This window comes from Pongo abelii, chromosome 3 (genome assembly GCF_028885655.2).
Source record: "Pongo abelii isolate AG06213 chromosome 3, NHGRI_mPonAbe1-v2.0_pri, whole genome shotgun sequence".
Lineage (NCBI taxonomy): Eukaryota > Metazoa > Chordata > Mammalia > Primates > Hominidae > Pongo > Pongo abelii.
This window is the reverse complement of record NC_071988.2, coordinates 46,450,802-46,469,417: the sequence shown is the minus strand read 5'-3', so window position 1 is coordinate 46,469,417 and position 18,616 is coordinate 46,450,802. Positions and strand designations below refer to the sequence as shown.

At 34.3% G+C, this 18,616-nt stretch overlaps 1 protein-coding gene across 3 annotated transcripts in view; it reads left to right on the top strand.

The window, feature by feature from the left end:
• Nucleotides 1–18,616, top strand: part of GABRA4 (gamma-aminobutyric acid type A receptor subunit alpha4) — a 77,861-nt gene that overhangs the window by 14,942 nt on the left and 44,303 nt on the right. For 2 of the 3 annotated variants that reach the window (XM_024245936.3, XM_002814719.4), the window contains exons 4-8: nt 1,050–1,270; nt 1,522–1,604; nt 4,289–4,432; nt 7,436–7,588; nt 13,425–13,684. In XM_024245936.3, the coding sequence (XP_024101704.1) occupies nt 1,050–1,270; nt 1,522–1,604; nt 4,289–4,432; nt 7,436–7,588; nt 13,425–13,684 (861 nt within the window). The remainder of the gene's footprint in view (nt 1–1,049; nt 1,271–1,521; nt 1,605–4,288; nt 4,433–7,435; nt 7,589–13,424; nt 13,685–18,616) is intronic. The other variant, XM_024245937.3, reaches the window with a different exon arrangement.

Genomic DNA, 18,616 nt, shown 5'->3' with positions numbered 1-18,616 from the left:
CACTGTTGTTGCCCAGGCTGGAGTACAATGGCGGGATCTTTGCTCACTGCAACCTCCACCTTCCAGGTTCAAGTGATTCCCTTGCCTCAACCTCCCGAGTAGCTGGGAATGCAGGCGTGTGCCACCATGCCTAGCTAATTTTGTGTTTTTAGTAGAGATAGGGTGTCTCCATGTTGGTCAGGCTGGTCTTGAACTCCTGACCTCAGGTGATCCTCTCACCTTAGTCTCCCAAAGTGCTGTGATTACAGGCATGAGCCACCGCTCTCGGCTATTTTTTCTTTAGGAAACTATTGAGGAGGAGAAAATTAGAGGTGATAATTAGTTTCAGTATGAACTAGTTGTGTACACTGTTTTGTAGTTTTCATTATATTTAGTATTTCATGTTGATGTAATTGCTTGCTGCCCATCCCAGCCCTTCTGCCTCCTTCTCACTCATGTTCAAGAGCTTAGAATACCAAGCACTGGTCAGGAAGAATTCATCCATACAGTTGTGCTATCTTGTATTAAATATGTTTAGTTTGCATGACAAAAAACTTACTTTAGTTTATTCATTGACCTAAAGCTCCTACTAATTTGAAACCCTTGAGTTATTTGACTCATTTTAATAAACTTTGTGAAAATAAAATATCTCTTACACATATTACTTTGTCTTTAAAATGCTTACAATTACATGATTAATTGTGCATGATAATTTTTACACATTAACTGATTTTTGCTATCTGGTCTAAAGTAAAACATGATTGTAACTACCTGGTACTGGCAGTTTTCTTAAATTATAGCAAATTTATTATTAAATTATTAGTATGTGTGGTAATTTATTTATCTTATGAATATAGAAGATGAAGGCATCAAGATGGATAAAAGGTACTCTAATTGCTGAGAATCTTTTTGCTCCATTGATTCAAGATCATTCCTGCTCCTATTAATTTTATTTGGAATGGTCTTTTTTTTTTTATGAGCATGAAAGAGGACAGAATTTAATGCATTATTTTCACGTACTTATGTGTAGTCATTTGCAACTTAAATATGTTCCAAACTAATTGTCCTAGGAATACACAATGGATGTGTTCTTCAGACAGACATGGATTGACAAAAGGCTAAAATATGATGGCCCCATTGAAATTTTGAGATTGAACAATATGATGGTAACGAAAGTGTGGACCCCTGATACTTTCTTCAGGAATGGAAAGAAATCTGTCTCACATAATATGACAGCTCCAAATAAGCTTTTTAGAATTATGAGAAATGGTACTATTTTATATACAATGAGGTAATCTTTTTTTTACTTCTTCCCTTCCTTTTTTATTCTTTTGTTTCTTTCCTTCCTTCTTTCCTTCCTTTCTTCCTTCCTCCCTCCCTTCCTTTCTTCCTTCCTTCCTCCCTCCCTTCCTCCTTCCCTTCCTTCTTTTCTTCCCTCCCTTCTTCCTTCCTCCTTCCCTCCCTTCCTTCCTATTTTAGAATCTAAAGTCACAATTATTTTTTAAAAGGGTTGATTTTATTTAATTGCATTTTTCATCATAGACTCACCATAAGTGCGGAGTGTCCCATGAGATTGGTGGATTTTCCCATGGATGGTCATGCATGCCCTTTGAAATTCGGGAGTTGTAAGTTATAATAAAAGTTTTGCTAGAATTTATGATTACCTCATGCAAGCTAATATTTACATATGTATTTTATTTTTCATAATCCAACATTTAAGTCATGGTCCATAACAAAAACTGTCCGGTTTTGTTTCTGGAGATTTCATTAACTAATATTTTATAACAAAGAAATAAAAACAACCTCCTTTCCCCACAACAAACAAAAACCTATTTATACAGATAATCTAAGTAGTCTTAGTCACAATTGGCTGGTGATCAGTGGTGAAATTTAGGGACCTCTGAACTTTACATGTTGGTAGTGTTACACAGAAAGTACAAATTATATAGATAAATATATATATAATTGATATAATTATAATATATATCACTTGAGATAGATAGATAGATAGATACATAGATAGATATATAGATATTCTATTGTAAGCAGAGTCCTTCATAGCAAACTTGGAAGAAGTCCATAAAAGGTTCAGAGCTTCCTGACACAGTACAGGTTAAAATGACAGAAGCAGCACTGTTAGCATAACAGTGATTGAAGCATAGCAAAAGCATGGTAAGGGTGTGGTCTGAGATAATATAATGCCTTATACAGCACATTAAGGAGTTTGGATTCTATCTAAAAGCTATGGGAAGCCTTTGGAAGGTTTGACGAAACAGTGTAGCTTTCTTTGACATTTTACAGTTCCACTTCCGCTTTTTTTTGTGAGAATGGGTGGTAGAGAGGCTGGAGTGGAAGCAGCAGAGAAGAAATGGAGGCTGTTGTTTTAGTACAAGCAAAGATGGCAGTGGCTTAGACTAGGATGGTACTAGAGGAGAAAGTGTGAAATAGATATGTTTGGGAAATTTTGTAGAAATGAAGGCAACACGATGAGATGAATGGATAGAAAATAATATGAGATTCCTTCCCTTAAGCTGTCTTCTCTGAGATGGCAGCAAAATGTGATTGCCTTTTCTAAGGTCTGCCTCACATTTTCAATTCAATCAGAATCTACTAAAAATAGATGCTGGCTTTTACTATTGCTTCAGATTCTTTGTCGCACTGATTGTGAAACTGTTGCCTGCTGTTATCATCGCTCACTGCTTAACTTAATGAGAATCAGCAGTCACTATTCTTTTTATAACCCCTAGTAATCACAATATTCAGTGGGCTAACTTGAAGCCAGAGAGAGTAATATTGTCTCTTACCAATAATTTAATGAGAGAAGATAAAGGCAGAAAAATACATAGACAGGGTGATCTCATTGGGGCCAGAATTAAAATCCATTTGTGCTGTAATCATTCAAATTTTACCCAAATTAGTTCTCATGTAGAGGAAGTCCTTTTCACTCCCCGCATCCCAACCTCTAGTTCTCAGAAAAAGCTCTCTTCAGAAGGGCTTGAACATAGTTCGTGTTCAATCAGGGTTTGTATAAAATAAAGAAATTGCACATTGGAAGCTGATGTTTTTGGACTGGGAATTAAAAAGAGAGGCACACCATACTCAGCAGGTAAGGATTTTTAATTACTCGGTAAAGAGGAAAAAAAAACAAAACAAAACACTATTTAAAACCCCCATGCTTACAATTCAGAGGAATTAGAAAAACCAGGAAAGAAAAAGGTTATTCTAGCAAGGTAGGGTAGCCAAAGGAAGGATACTTAATTTGCAATATCATAGACAAGAACATAGTATACAGAGGCTGTAACAGTTTACTGAAGAGTGAATATATTTCTGGAAATAAATGCTGACAAATAATATAACTGAATGACGCTAAAATGACAACACAAGCCTCATAGTTTGTTTCGTAAGGTGCTCTTAGGTGTCAACTCCTTTCACAGAATTAAATGATTCCATTGAGGACCTACCATGCTATAGCCATTTTAGTATGGTTTGGAGGGAGGTTGGCACCCAATTCATTTTGGTTCTTTTGAACTTACTTGTGTGTGAGCCAAGCTGTCTGTTATGGGTAGACTGGTAAGCAAGCAGCTGTTCTCCATTTGCACAGTGCACCAAATAATAGAAAATGGGCTTAAATTGCCACCGGGAAAGATTTGTTGAAGATGGAAGGGGAAATGTCCTGTTTGTAAGAAATTAAAGTTAGTGGAATTGGTTGTGTAATTATATTCCCTGGACAGCTTTACAAACAACATAGCCAGTTGTCACTGTACAATGGTCCCCAAACACAGTGGATATTGCCCAGAGGCAGAGTTTGGAACAGGTGAACCCAGGGGAGCTCTCCTAACAGTAGGATTTGTTTGGTTTTGTTGTTGTATTATTACAGGCAGCATTTCTAAATAGCAGAACTGTGTTAGGATGGTATTGGTCAAGCGCTGGAAGTGAGTTAGAAGTACGGTTTTGGGAGTTTAATATATCTGCTTTTGAACTGTTTATCCTACTGACATGGACACACATCCAAGTGTATTCATGCATATGTAGCATTTTAGATGCTTCAGTTTTAATATCTACTCCTCCATTATTTGGCATAAAAAATAAATACTGTTGAGTTGCAAGGGTATTTACTTAATCTCTAGTTTTCTAAATCTTAAACATGTTTGACTAAATTATAGTGAACTAAATTATAGTGACTAAATTATAGTGAATATTGTTTTCATTTATTCCATCTTTCTTGAACAAATACTGTTTTTAAGTGTTGACCACTGATGCAGATGAAAAGGGAGCATTGACTCTAACCACATTCTGTGCTCTCTTTTAGATGCCTATCCAAAGAGTGAGATGATCTATACCTGGACAAAAGGTCCTGAGAAATCAGTTGAAGTTCCGAAGGAGTCTTCTAGCTTAGTTCAATATGATTTGATTGGGCAAACAGTCTCAAGTGAAACCATCAAATCAATTACGGGTGAGATGTGTAATGATTAAAGCCGATATGCTACTTGGTGTTAGCAATAGAGTTTTCTCCTGGCTTTTTCATTGAAATAGTTAATTTTTTCAGGAGAACAACAAACATTTACCAGAAATAGAGTTGATGCATGCATGAGTTATAGCTCATAATTTCTTTATATTTATAATCTTACTTTAGTTTAAAATAAATTCTGATTTAGTAAGATGCTAAAAGTGAGTTGGTTTTCTTATTCAGAAATGAAAGCCAGTAATCAAATATGTTAAAATTATTTTCACAAAATTATGTGGTAGGAAGTCTGATCTTGTTTTTTGTCTTTGCTTTGTTTCTGGTTTTGGTTTTTGATGATTTTCGTGGGGCTTTCCAAAACTTTTCTTTTATCTTGCCCAATTTTATGGTGCCACCTTCTCTCATTTTCTGAAAGTAAACAAAAATCTAAAACTTAATTACAAAGTATATTATGAGTATACATTAAAGTTATCACATGAGTAGGGGGGATGTTTATTATTTATGATTCTTAGTCTCTCTTTTCTTTTGGAATGTGAATTGAAAGAATTAATAGAATTTAGGTTTTAAACATATTTAGTGGAAAAATTAGCTGATTATTGCTTGTTCTAAGACTGTTCCTTACATACATATATCACCAGAAAAAATATTCTTTATAATACTTATCTTAGTTTGTTTGGGCCATTGTAACAAAACAACACAAATAGGGTGTCTCATAAACAACAGAAATTTACTTCTCACAGTTTGGGAGGCTGACAAGTCTAAGATGAGGTGCTGTCAGATTCAGTGTTCAATGAAGACCCATTGCTTTGTTCACAGAATAGTACCTTCTATGAGTAAGTCCTCACATGGGCACCCCAAAGGTGTAGAGAGTGGGTGCTCACACTGGGGCCTCTTTTATAAAGGCACTAATTCTATTCATAAAGCCTCCACCATCATGGTTTAAACACCCCAAAGCCAATATCCTATTGTTACATTGGCTATTATGTTTCAACATCTGAACTTTGAGGACCACAAGCATTTAGACCATAGCAATAGTTAAACTTTATTCAGCAATTACCATCTGATGGGCACCCTTCTAAATTATTTCCATGTATTTTTTCTCATAACCATCCCATGAAGTGGATACTACTATAACATTTATTTTATACATGAGAAAGGTTTAAGTACAATGTATTTGCCTAAGCCATACAGCTAATAACTGGCAAAACCCAAATTCAAATCTAAGTTTTATGACTTCTGAGTTTGTGTTCTTAAAAGGTGTTGACTGCGAGATAAAATGCTAAGATTGCATTAGTAGAAAATGGGTAGTTTTAACATCTGGAGCAAAGATGTGAGGTAACAAAGGTTCTTTTTTGTTTTTGTTTTAAGAAAAAATGGATAAAGCAGTGTTGTGAAGGGATGATGAATCTAAAATAGTCAAACTCAGAGGCAGTGAGAGGAATGGTGGTAGTCAGGGGCCTCTGGGAGGAGGAAACAGGGAGATATTAGTCAAAGGGCATAGTGTTTCTGTTACATAAGGTGAATAAATCCTAGATATCCACCATATAGCAGAGTGCATATAGTGAACAGTACTGTATTGTCTACTTAAAAACTTGCTGAGAGAATAGATCTCAAATGTTCTTATCACAGAAGATAATAAATAAGAAGGAGGGAACTTTTGGGGGTGATGTATATATTTGTGGCACGGATTGTGGTGATAGATTAATGAGTGTATACTTATCTTGAAATTCATCAAGTTGTATACATTAAATATGTACAGCTTTTTGTATGTCAATCATACCTCAAAAAAATGGTTAAAAATTAAACTAAATAAGATAAAATGGAAATTTATTATGGATAAATAAAATTAATACATAAGCCTTTGTTTTAAAAAAGGAATTTAGCCCACTGTCTCTTCTATTAAAACTGCTTTGTATAAGTCACACACCATCTTTGTCATAAAATCAATGGCACTGCTCCTCTCTCCTAAATTTCCATTACTTTTATCTTTATGACACCTGTCATGACTGTTATCATTTTGAGGAAACCTTCTTCACATCAATTATGAAACAATACAGTAGCTTTCTAACAGGGTACTTTGCCTCTCATCTGTCCAGGAAAATATATTTTTGGAAGGACATTTATTTTCCAGTCTGCAAGTGGGATTTAGAACACATCTGGTAGGATGTGAGGTTTCTGAATGCTGTCCTCACGGTTTGTGAATAAGGCCACTGCTTCCTAGATAACTTTCTTCATGTATTCTTTTCAGATGTAACAGTAAAAACACTTATCAACAGCTACCAAAAATCTTATGGTTTATTATACTTATTAGTTTTTCAGGTTTTTGTCTAAATGCCAGTAAAGCATGCTTGAACTCAGGGGTGTTATATATGCCTGTATGTTATAAACGTCTATATTTTTCTTCATATAAAGAACATTTAGAAATTCACCTCTTTCCTAAAACTACGGTAGCCTCTCTCTAAGCTTGTGACTGTGTATGAAATCTATATATGAACAAAATTTATATATATTTATATATAAATAAGATATGTATATTTATTGCTTTCTAAAATTAAACTTTTTTTCATAAATGTGTTTGTATGTGTCAGTGTCTGTGTATGTGTAACTGTGTGCATTTCTATTTTTTTCTAGTGGTTTTTCATAGAAGTTAGGTCTAAATGCTGTTTCTAAAAAATGCTGAAAATGAAAGCTAATTGCCTTAGCAATATTAGACCATCAAAATAGAAAGCACTACAGAAAATTTTTAAAAGTTTTAGCCCAATTTGTTAAATTGCTTAATCATTACACGGAACAAAGTGTTTTTCTGTATAATAACGTTCAATATCATTTTCTCCCTCGTTAGGAAACTACATACTTATTGATGTTTGTGTAGCTATGCACAAAAGAGAATTTCTTTCCTTAGAATCCTGTTTGTTAGTCTGAAATATGTTTATGAAGCCATTGACTAATTGCCTGCAGAACCGATAACACATTTTCCTCCTGTTTTCTTGGCAGGTGAATATATTGTTATGACGGTTTACTTCCACCTCAGACGGAAGATGGGTTATTTTATGATTCAGACCTATATTCCATGCATTATGACAGTGATTCTTTCTCAAGTTTCATTCTGGATAAATAAAGAATCAGTTCCCGCTAGGACTGTATTTGGTAATTGCAATTCATTTCTTGGGTGTTTTTGTTCACATTACATTTTATTCATGATTCATGGGATATTTCTAAGAAAATCTTAAACCCTAATACATCAGGCTATCCTGAATAAGGAATCACATGGCTTTCATTTTTATCTAGCCAGTACAAAGTAATAAAGCTTGGGGAGATTCGGGCATCCTTCCTTTCCTCTGGGGCCATGCATCAGATTTCCCTTGTTGAGAACCAGACAGGCACAGACCAAATGTGAATCTGGACATAATCTCACTTTCAGTGATATTCTTGGGCTCCTAGTATAATGCTGTGTAATTGAATTAAAATTATATCTCCATGTTAAAATGAAATGCACTGGCAGCTTAAAATAAAACAAATAAAAGTCATGGCTGAATGAATATGAAAGCCTTAGAATAATTTAGCTTTTAATGAAGAGGAACAAAATGCAAATGGTTTAAATGCATTGAATTGGAAGGTATTATGTGCTTAGTTTATAAGCTCATCTATTTACATACTTCTTTTTTTTTTCTAAACATTGTTTTTTCTTTTTGTTTTTATAGTGGCTTCATATATACTGTGTAGTATTCCAAACCATATAAAGTTCAGAGCATATGAGTTTACAATTTTTATAAGTTAATGTGTTCTACATGTCAGTTATGCTTTTAAATAGTAAAATTTGTTATAATTATATTTATTTTAGTTAATGTCTTTCTCTATTCTTTCTCTGTTCATTGTGAGTAACAAAAGCATTCAGTAGTAGAATAAGGAGGAAAATGATCAGAATTGCTCCGGAATGGTGGTGTATTCCTCACAAGAGTGCCAATTCCTCTTTGATTTTCTACCTAGTAGGATCACAGCCATGGTATAATATCCCTTATCACACAATAGCTGAAGAGATGCTGGTGCGAAGGAACTAAATAGAATGGGAACTTTTCTTCCTACCTCCCCATCCTTTTCGAGAACTGTTGATTAGGGTGTCTTAGTGTCCTCAATGGATCTGAAATACTCTAAAGACAACTATCCTCCCTTTAATCTTAGGTTTCTCTAAGAAGGTGTTGGAGTGTGAGGATGCATTAAAAAAATAGAAAAAAGAAGTATTGGAAGTATACTGGAGAAACTCATATGGGGGGCAATGGTGGAGGGAGGGTGTGATCTTAGGAAAGCAGTGAGGAGGTATAATGGTAACTTAAAGAGTTATAAGGGTTCAATTAAAGAATAACTGCACAACTCAAAGTGTTGAATAAATTTTAATTCTTAAAAATAAGTTTGAAAGCAGAAGAGAGAAAAAAACAAATCTAAGCTGTTGGTGTCAGCAAGTCTAGGTTTAAACCCAAATCTGACACTTATTTTCTCCATTCATAGAATTATGACAATACATCTCACCCTCATAGACTAGTGAGGATTTAAAAAGTTATGTATAGTTCTCAATATAGGGTATCTGGACCACTTAGTTCATATTAATTACTTTCTCCAATACTTCTCTTATCTAAGGAAGATAGATTTTGTTCTGACTTAGTTTCCTTGACTTTTAAGTGTTTTAAAGAAAGCATAACTTTCTAGTGTGTACTATTGGATCCTCTGCTAAGTTCTTGATGTTCATTATCTCATTTAACACTCAAGCTAATTTTGTGTCTTTACACATCATCTTTTGAAGCACTCTGACTAGGAAAGAAGTATCTACTGAAGCTGAGCATCCAACGTCTCTTAATTTTTCTTGTACAAAAAATACAAATATTTCAGGAGCTACCCTCATTAAAAATTTAAAAGAAAACCCAGAAGTTTCTATTATATTTTACAAATAAAAAAAACTCTTGTATATATATATTTTTAAATGACCCTAAAGAGTGTGTAGAACAGCAATTAACGATCCATCATAGATGCCTGTAATCAAGAGGTGATAGGGTCATAAATGCAGAATGTGGAGGCAGAAAGCTCTAACCCAGAGACTATCACTTATTAGCTGTGGACCTTCAATAAGTTACCTTCGCCTGCTTCCTCATGTGTTAAAACAGGATGAATGATTGCATTTACCTCACAGGACTGCTGTAAGGATTAAATGAGTTTATTTAGAAAAGCACTTGAAATAATGCCTCATGCATAGTAAATATGATTTAAGTGTTATTTATTAGTATAGCATTCCATGTTGCTATCTACTCCATTTGAGAATTATTACTTGATACGTTAATGTGACTGTCTGCCATATATTATTATTATTGTGATGACTTGATAACCTTTTATTTATTTCTTGATTGATTACAACATGACAGCTACTGTTCATCTCCCTTGTCCCCAAATAATAGAAATTTCTAGTGGTGTGCGGAAGGCTAGTATTGATTACAGCTGTACTCACCCAACATTTCCTATCCAAATAAGATATTTTAAGAAGACGAAGTAGCAGGAAGTAAGGATATTAGTATTACTAGTACCAATGATAAACAGATTTGCCAAATATTGTTAACCTTAATAATTACTCAGCAAGGTAGTCATTCTTTTTATAGTTAAGGAAAATGACTCAAACATATTAAGAAACTTGTATAAAATCAAATTGTAATTGGTGGACCCAAGACAATTTCTGTCTAACTTTGACAACTCAGTCAGTCTGTCTTCACAGGAGGTGTGGGGATGTGGGGGCTTGTGGAGAATTCCAGAGCTGCTGAGTGAGATTATATGGATATGTGCTAAAGATACTTTGAGGGTGTTTTTTTTTTTTTTCATTTGAAATTTACCCATCTTTTGTGCCCATGTGCCAAGATATTGTTTTCAGTTGAGCAGACAAATTATGTCTGTAATTAAGTCTTCAAAGACCTAAGATGTGTCAGACTGATAATTATTAGACTATCATTGAGGGCCTATGAAGGTACTTTCTTAGGAAAGTTAAGTTTTAAGTATTTAGGAGGAAATTAGCAATCTATTTTCATATGAGATTTAGGTAAATATTAATTCTGGGCAAATTTTTTTCTTTCCTAACTCTTATTTCCCTTTTCACTCATAAGAAGATAATTTGTTGGGTCAGAGACATCATTAGAGACTGTGTAAAAACAAAGCAAAAAAAATCAGTGTAATAAAAGGAGCAGAGTGTCCTAAAAATCTCTCCAAAGGCCTTCTATCTCCAAAGCTGTATGCCTCTAAGTTTTCTAATTATTCCAGTATAGTAAAACATTAAACACAAGTAAATGCCAGCTGGCATATCTTAATCATTGCTATTTCATTTTCTAGGAGTGGCCAGCCAAAAATTCACTCTTGTGTACAGTCTTTGCCTACTCTTACACATCCTCACTCAGCTTCTGGACCAGCCAATATGGTGCATATTCAGCATGCTAAATGCAGGGAATGGCATCAATAATTGGATACATTTTAAAAAATATGGCTTTTAAATGTGTTCAGGGTAGATGCCGGATAAGCCATACACGACAGATGAATTGTCTTCCTGGATGCAGAGGAAGCATGGATTCTTATTCTGAAGAGTTGGTTTCTGTTTGCTATTCCACTGGTTTTCATTTAATCAAATGTTCCACCTAAACCAGTATAATCCACATCACCACTTAACTCTTGAACCTGGTGATCTATCCTCCTAAACAATTGGAAAGTAATTATTGAATTTATGGGTCAATAACTGCATTAGTATTCTGTTTGCTTGACATTGGTAAGGACATTTATTCACATGATAAGAGGAGAAGATGAAGAACACTACTTCTGATCACCAAGAAAAATAGTCCTATTACAAAAAAAAAAAGTTCAAAGTAACATAGGGAATCTTAAGTTGCTTATATTTGAATTTGAGTATCCTTTTTGGTTATCACACTATGGTCTTTGTAGAATTTTCTGAGTACTGAGTAGTATTGTTATTTATACTGCACTGTTCGTATTTTATTCTAACTGCTTTTAGCATTGTTTCTATGACATTAGAGGAAAAATATTGCTTATATATCTGAGAAAGTTATAGAACATTTTTGAATTCTTAATACCCCATTAAATTTAAATTGTTATGAACAAGAAAAACATTTTTATCTATCGTCAAACGTAGCTAAAAATTTTCAGTTATTTTATTGTTTATTCATATATCTCACAGCCAACATGGGAATGGTGCCACTTTTCTGAGATTCAAAATGAAGGCCTAAATGTTCCAAGGTCTCTTTCTGAAATAAAATCCAATAAATTCACAATATGGCATTTTCATAGATATGTAGATATTTATATATTTGAATAAACTCATTTTATAATCTATTTTAGACTAATAAGAATGCTAATAATGTCACAAAATATTTTTTAAAGGGAATACAACCAAATTCTCAAGTTTCTTTCTCTGTATGGTTTCTCAGATCTTTATAAATGATGTGTAGCTCATGTGCTGCACAGTTGCTTCAATTTTTCATGTTCTAAGCATTGAAGATTTAGAAGAGACCGGATTTCAGAGAAAATGGATTGGTGAGGAACTGGAAAAATGAGTTTTTATTTCCATGCATTTATCTTGTGCCTAGCACCATGTGACATATTATAAACCTGAAGCAATCTTAGGCTTGTCTGCCCTCAAGAAGACTATGGTTAATAAAGCTGTGGAAACGGGGATTACACACCTATGTCAGTTAAGGAACAGTAGTAGGCAGAATACAACAAAATTCTGAATTGAGGAGACAGTATTATTTTCTCCAAATCAAAATACTATATTCCTTTAATATTGCATTGGACTCATTATTTCTTTGGTTGAACATGCATTATTTGCCTTTCAGCTGGGGATTGGCATGGATTACAATATGCAGTTTAAATGCCTTCAACATCATTGTTCTATTATTATCATCATCACCATCCCCAAATGTGTTGTGTGTCAACTTCAGGAGCTATCCTAGTCGTTATATAGAATCATTTTAAATGGATGTAGCAAATCCTCACAAAAATGTCCAGACTTAACTGCATAAGATGGATTAGACAGATATATACAGATGCAGAAATAGATAAGTGTCCAAATATTAGCATTCTTAAATAACGTGTTACTCTACAGTACCAGTGGCAAGGAGAATTTTTCTGCTAAGAGTGGGAACTGACATTTTTTCCAAGCTAAGGAGAAAGCGTTCCTGGATGTGGTGCTTCAGAAGCCTATTGATGGAGGAGAAGTACTTCTGTTCTTTTTGCAAATATTTTCCAGCCAGCTGTAAACTGATGGGTGGTATAGTTCCAATATTTATAATGCCAAATTGCTCTGGAAATCTATCCGTCCAGTAATATAACTGTATTGTTTTATAAAAATGAGGCTTCTGCACAACTAGTAAATTTAGTATTTTAATTCAATAGATAATATTTAAAGATAAGAAAGACCTATGTATAATTTATGCCTTTTCTGGCAGTGGTTCTCAATAGCAGTGGGCCATGCTTAACTCCAGAAATTCTGATGCTCAAATTTAGGAGGCCAGTGTTGCTCACTTTCCATTCCTGGATGAGAGTCAGTGCTTCAGTGAGTTACTCTTCCTGATAGGTGTGTGTCTGTTGACTCAGTTTCCAGTATCATCCCACTGTGTGCTAGGTGTGTTACATGCTTTTAACCTTTATAGAAAACCCAGTCCGTAGGTATCAAATAAAGCCCAAAGAATTTTCCAAACTCAAGGCAAGACATATTAAGCCAATTATTAGAAAAACTAGGATTAGAACCATATCTTTCTCTCACTCCAAAGCCTGTGCTAATTTTATTGAACCACTAAGATTCCAATTCTCCATCAAAGATGGTTTTCTTTGAGTTATTGTAGTTTTGTTAACCCTATCCCACATGATTTTCTAGGTTTTTGGTGGTGGTGGTGCTTTTTAATACAAATGATGGTAAGGTGTTTTGTCTCTCTGCTCTTTTGCTTTGAAGGAATAACAACTGTCCTCACCATGACCACACTAAGCATCAGTGCACGCCATTCTTTGCCCAAAGTGTCCTATGCTACCGCCATGGATTGGTTCATAGCTGTCTGCTTTGCTTTTGTATTTTCGGCCCTTATCGAGTTTGCTGCTGTCAACTATTTCACCAATATTCAAATGGAAAAAGCCAAAAGGAAGACATCAAAGCCCCCTCAGGAAGTTCCCGCTGCTCCAGTGCAGAGAGAGAAGCATCCTGAAGCCCCTCTGCAGGTATTTGACTTAATCCGCCTTCAGTTTAAGATTTTAGCTTCTCGGTCAAATTTATTTTGTCAGGGTAACAAACTGAGAACTTAAAAATCCCAGTATCAACTTGTAAGTCGTTTAAAAATCCAGAAAAATATAAAAGTAACTGTATGAGCTTAAACTTTATGTTGGTGATTAACAGCTTAAAAATTAAACAGCTGTGACAGAGCTAGATGTAGGCGAAGCTAATTGTTTCAAAGTTTCTTTCCGAGTTACAGGTTTTTTTTACAGAAAGGGGCAAAATCTCATGTATACTATTAGGAGGAACCTGTGGACATCTTTAAGTGAGTTGAAAAAACATTTTAATAGAGTTCATTGTGCAAAGCAAAGCAGCAGTTAGTTTTTGTTTCTTCAAAAATTGCTTATGTTTAATTTTTGTGACTACATAATAGATGCATATATTTATGAAGTACATGAGGTGTTTTGATACAGGCATGCAATGTGAAATAAGCACATCATGAAAAATGAGGTAGCCATTTCTTCAAGCATTCATTGTTTGAGTTACAAACAGTCCAGGTACATTCTTTAAGTTATTTCAAAATGTACAATTAAGTTATTATTGGCTATAGTTGCCCTGTTGTGCTATCAAATAGTAGGTCTTATTCATTCTATTACTTTGTACCCATTAATCAACCCCTTCTTCCCTCCACCAAACTCCCGCTACCCTTCCCAGTCTCTGGTAACCATCATTTTACCCTCTATGTTCATGAGTTCAATTGTTTTGATTTTTAGATCCCACAAATAAGTGAGAACATGCAAGGTTTATCTTTCTGTGCCTGGATTATTTCACTTAACGTGATGATCTCCATTTCCATCCATGTTGTAGCAAATGACTGGATCTCATTCTTTTTTATGGCTGAATAGTCATTCACTGTATATACGTACCACATTTTCTCAAATCATTTATCAGTTTATAGACACTTAGGTTGCTTCCAAATCTTAGCTATTGTAGACAGATCTGAAACAAACATAGGAGTGCAGATGTCTCTCTGATATACTGATTTCCTTTCTTTTGGGTATACACCCAGTAGTAGAATTGCTGAATCATGGTAGCTTTATTTTTAGTTTTTTGAGGACCCTCCAACTGTTCTCCATAGTGGTTGTACTAATTTATCTCCAGTATTTGCTATTGCCTGCCTTTTGGATATAAGTTATTTTACCTGGGGTGAGACGATGCATCATTGTAGTTTTGATTTGCATTTCTCTGACCATCAGTGATGTTGAGCACCTTTACATATATCTGTTTACAATTTCCATGTCTTCTTTTGAGAAATGTCAGTCGTATTAGTCCATTTTCACACTGCTGATAATGACATACCCGAAACTGGGAACAAAAAGAGGTTTAATTGGACTTACAGTCTCATATGGCTGGGGAGGCCTCAGAATCATGGTGGGAGGTGGACGGCACTTCTTACATGGTTATGGTAAGAGAAAAATGAGGAAGAAGCAAAAGCAGAAACCCCTGATAAGCCCATCAGATCTGGTAAGACATGCACTATCACAAGAATAGCACAGGAAAGACTGTCCCCCATGATTCAATTACTTCCCCCTGGGTCCCTCCTACAACACGTGGGAATTCTGGGAGATACAATTCAAGTTGAGATTTGGCTGAGAACACAGCCAAACCTTATTATCTATTCAAATTTTTGCCCATTTTTGATCAGATTATCAGATTTTTTCCTATTCAGTTGTCTGACCTCTTTATATATTCTGATTCTTAATCCTTTGTCAGATGAGTAGTTTGCAAATATTTTCTCCCAATCTGTGAGTTGTCGCTTTGCTTTGTTGATTGTATACTTTGCTGTGCAGAAGCTTTTTAACTTGATGTGATGCCTTCTGTCCATTGTGGTTTTGGTTGCCATGCTTCTAAGGTATTACTCAAGAAATTTTTGCCCAGACAAATGTCCTAGAGATTTCCCTCAATGTTTTCTTGTAGTAGTTTAATGGTTTGAGGTAGTCTTAATTCATTTTGGTTTGATTCTTGTATATGGCACAGATAGAGGTCTATTTTCATTCTTCCACATATGAATAATACAGTTTTCTCAGCACCATTTATTGAAGGGACTGGCTTTTTCCCAGTGTATATTCTTGGCACCTGTGTTGAAAATGGGTTTGCTTAGGTGTGTGGATTTTTTTCTGGGTTCTCTATTCTGTTTCATTGATCTATGTGTCTGTTTTTGTGCCAGTACCATGTTGTTTTGATTATTATAGGTTTGGAGTATAATTTGAAATCAGGTAATGTGATTCCTTCAGCTTCATTCTTTGTGCTTAGGATATCTTTGGCTATTTTGGGTCTTTTGTGGTTCCATGTACATTGTAGGATTGTTTTTGCTATTTCTGTGAAGAATATCTTTGGTATTTTGATAGTGATTGCACTGAACCTGTAGATTGCTTTTGGTAGTATGGAAATTTTATTAATATTGATTCTTTCAATCCATGAACATAAAGTATTTTTCCATTTTTTGGTGTCCTCTTCAATTTCTTTCATCAGTGTTTTCTAATTTTCATTGTAGATGTCTTTCATTTTTTTGCTAAAGTTAATTCCTAGGTATTTAATTTTTTATGTGGCTATTGTAAATAGGATTACTTTTTTATTCCTTTTTCAGATTGTTAACTATTCACATACAAAAATGCTACTGATTTTTGTATATTAATTTTGTATCCTGCAACTTTACTGAATTTGTTTATCCGTTCTAATAGTTTTTTTGTGGCGTCTTTAAAGCCGCAGCTCTTAACATGGCCACACATTAGAACTACCCCATGGGGCAGGGTGGGGCCTGTGCCTGTGTATTAAAGAAGAAAACAAAACCAATAGGCAAGAAGATAGATAGTTGTAGTAAATGTACAGTCAAAATTAGGAATTCTCTACCTAAAGTGATAGATCTAAGAAGATGTGGAAAGCCCAATAAGAGCTATTGTATTTTACATTTGACACATCAGTGAGTCTGTGATTTAAAACAAACAAACAAAGAAGTAAAAAGTATCTTTTTCTTCATGGAGTCCAACTGTACAAAAATAGTCAGATCTTCATAAAAACATAGAAGCAAACAAGCAGCGCCCCTCTCGCTCTCTTTACTCTTCTTCCTCTTCTTCCTCTGCTACTCGCCTATCTCCTTCTCTCTCTTTCTCTCTCACTATCACTCTACTCAGCCTCTTTTTTGAACCAGCAGAGAAATGCCTGTGGTCACTTAAACACAGTCTATGGTATTTGCTGCAAATGGTAGTCTAAGACTCCCTTGGTTTGCATATACCCAAATCAACACATATATAAATCATCAACTTTATTTCTCTATAGATAACAGATCGGTTCCTTATTCATTCATTAATTGATTTATTCACTCATTCAACAAATATACATTTGTGCCAACTTTGTGCCAGATTTCCTGTTTAGAGTCTGTGAGTCGATAGTGTACCAAAAAACAAATGTCCTCCCAGGTGGAGCTTACATTTACTTGTGTGGGGCAAGGGAGAGGAGGCAGACAATACTAAAAAACATAAATAACAAAACAGGTGATGTGTTAGATGGTGATAGGGCTATGATAATAGTAGAGCACTAAAGGGGACAGGAAGTGCGGGAGGAGGATGAGGAGGATGGGATTCTGTTCTCAGAGAGATGCCAGCTGAAGAAATTAGGTTAGGCGTTCACTCTGGCAGGGATTAACTGGTCAGCATCCTGCAATTTATAGCTCTCTCCTACAGGGCACTGGGCCCTTTAAGAATGGCATGTGTGCAGGTGAAAAATTAATATCTTTCCACTAAGTAAGTTTAGATAGTTTATATTTTCCTTTAAATGAGTCAATTTCATCATGATTTTGAAAATCATCAAAATGAATTTTACATACTATTTATTAGTTTAAAAAGTACTGATTGAGTATGCAGTTTTATTTTCTTTCCCATTCCCCATAGGTAAATTTATACCCTCTGTACTTGCTCTTTTATTTTGCTTTGCCTTGTTGTATTGAAGCCATGATAGAAGATTCTCTTCATGGAACCTTTCAAAAACTTGAGTCTTGAATTTATTTATTTATTTCATTGTTTCTATTTTCTAATTATTGAGTCATGATTGTATTTGAGTTCCATCTTTCTGCAAGTTAGTTTTGTTACTCCTTTTCTAGCTCCTTGAGTTCGCCTCTTATTAGCTTATTTTCACTGTGTCTTATTTAATAATAAATTTTTCTTATTGCCATAAGATTTCCTTTGCAAACAGCTTTGGCCATAATTCATACCTTTAGATATGTAATATTATTATAATTATTTGCTAAATATTCTATAATTATGTTGCTACTTTTATCTGTGAACTAAGAATTATTTGGAGATAATATTAATATTTTCAAATGGGATTTTTGAAAACTTCATTGTTAATTTTTAATAGTATTGCATATGATCAGAAATATTACCTATACAGATTTGAATGTTACAGATTTTTTACTGTGCCCTGAGCTATGCTAAAAACTTATAAATGTTTGAATCCAAATTGAAAAAAGTTAATTTTTAATTATTTAAACAATTTTACTTAAAATATGATTTCAGCTGTTTAACATATAACCTTATATTATCTTGATTTTTCAAATACCAAGAAATATTTGAAAAATTCTCCCACTGATATTATGAGATCATGTTAATTTTTTTGCATTTTATTTTAATTTTATACATTTTAATGCTATGATATTCAACATGTAACGACACATAACTGCTTTATTTCTATGTCACTCCAGGCATCTAATAATAAAATAAACTTATTGTTTATTCCCATATAATGTCTTTTCCTTAAATTCTATTTCGTCTGATTTTAGTACTTTTAATTTTTATATTTCTTAATATTAATTTTGCTATTATATTTTTATCACTAAAATTTTCATTATTCTTTCTTTCTTTATGTATTTTGGAAGTTATTTCATA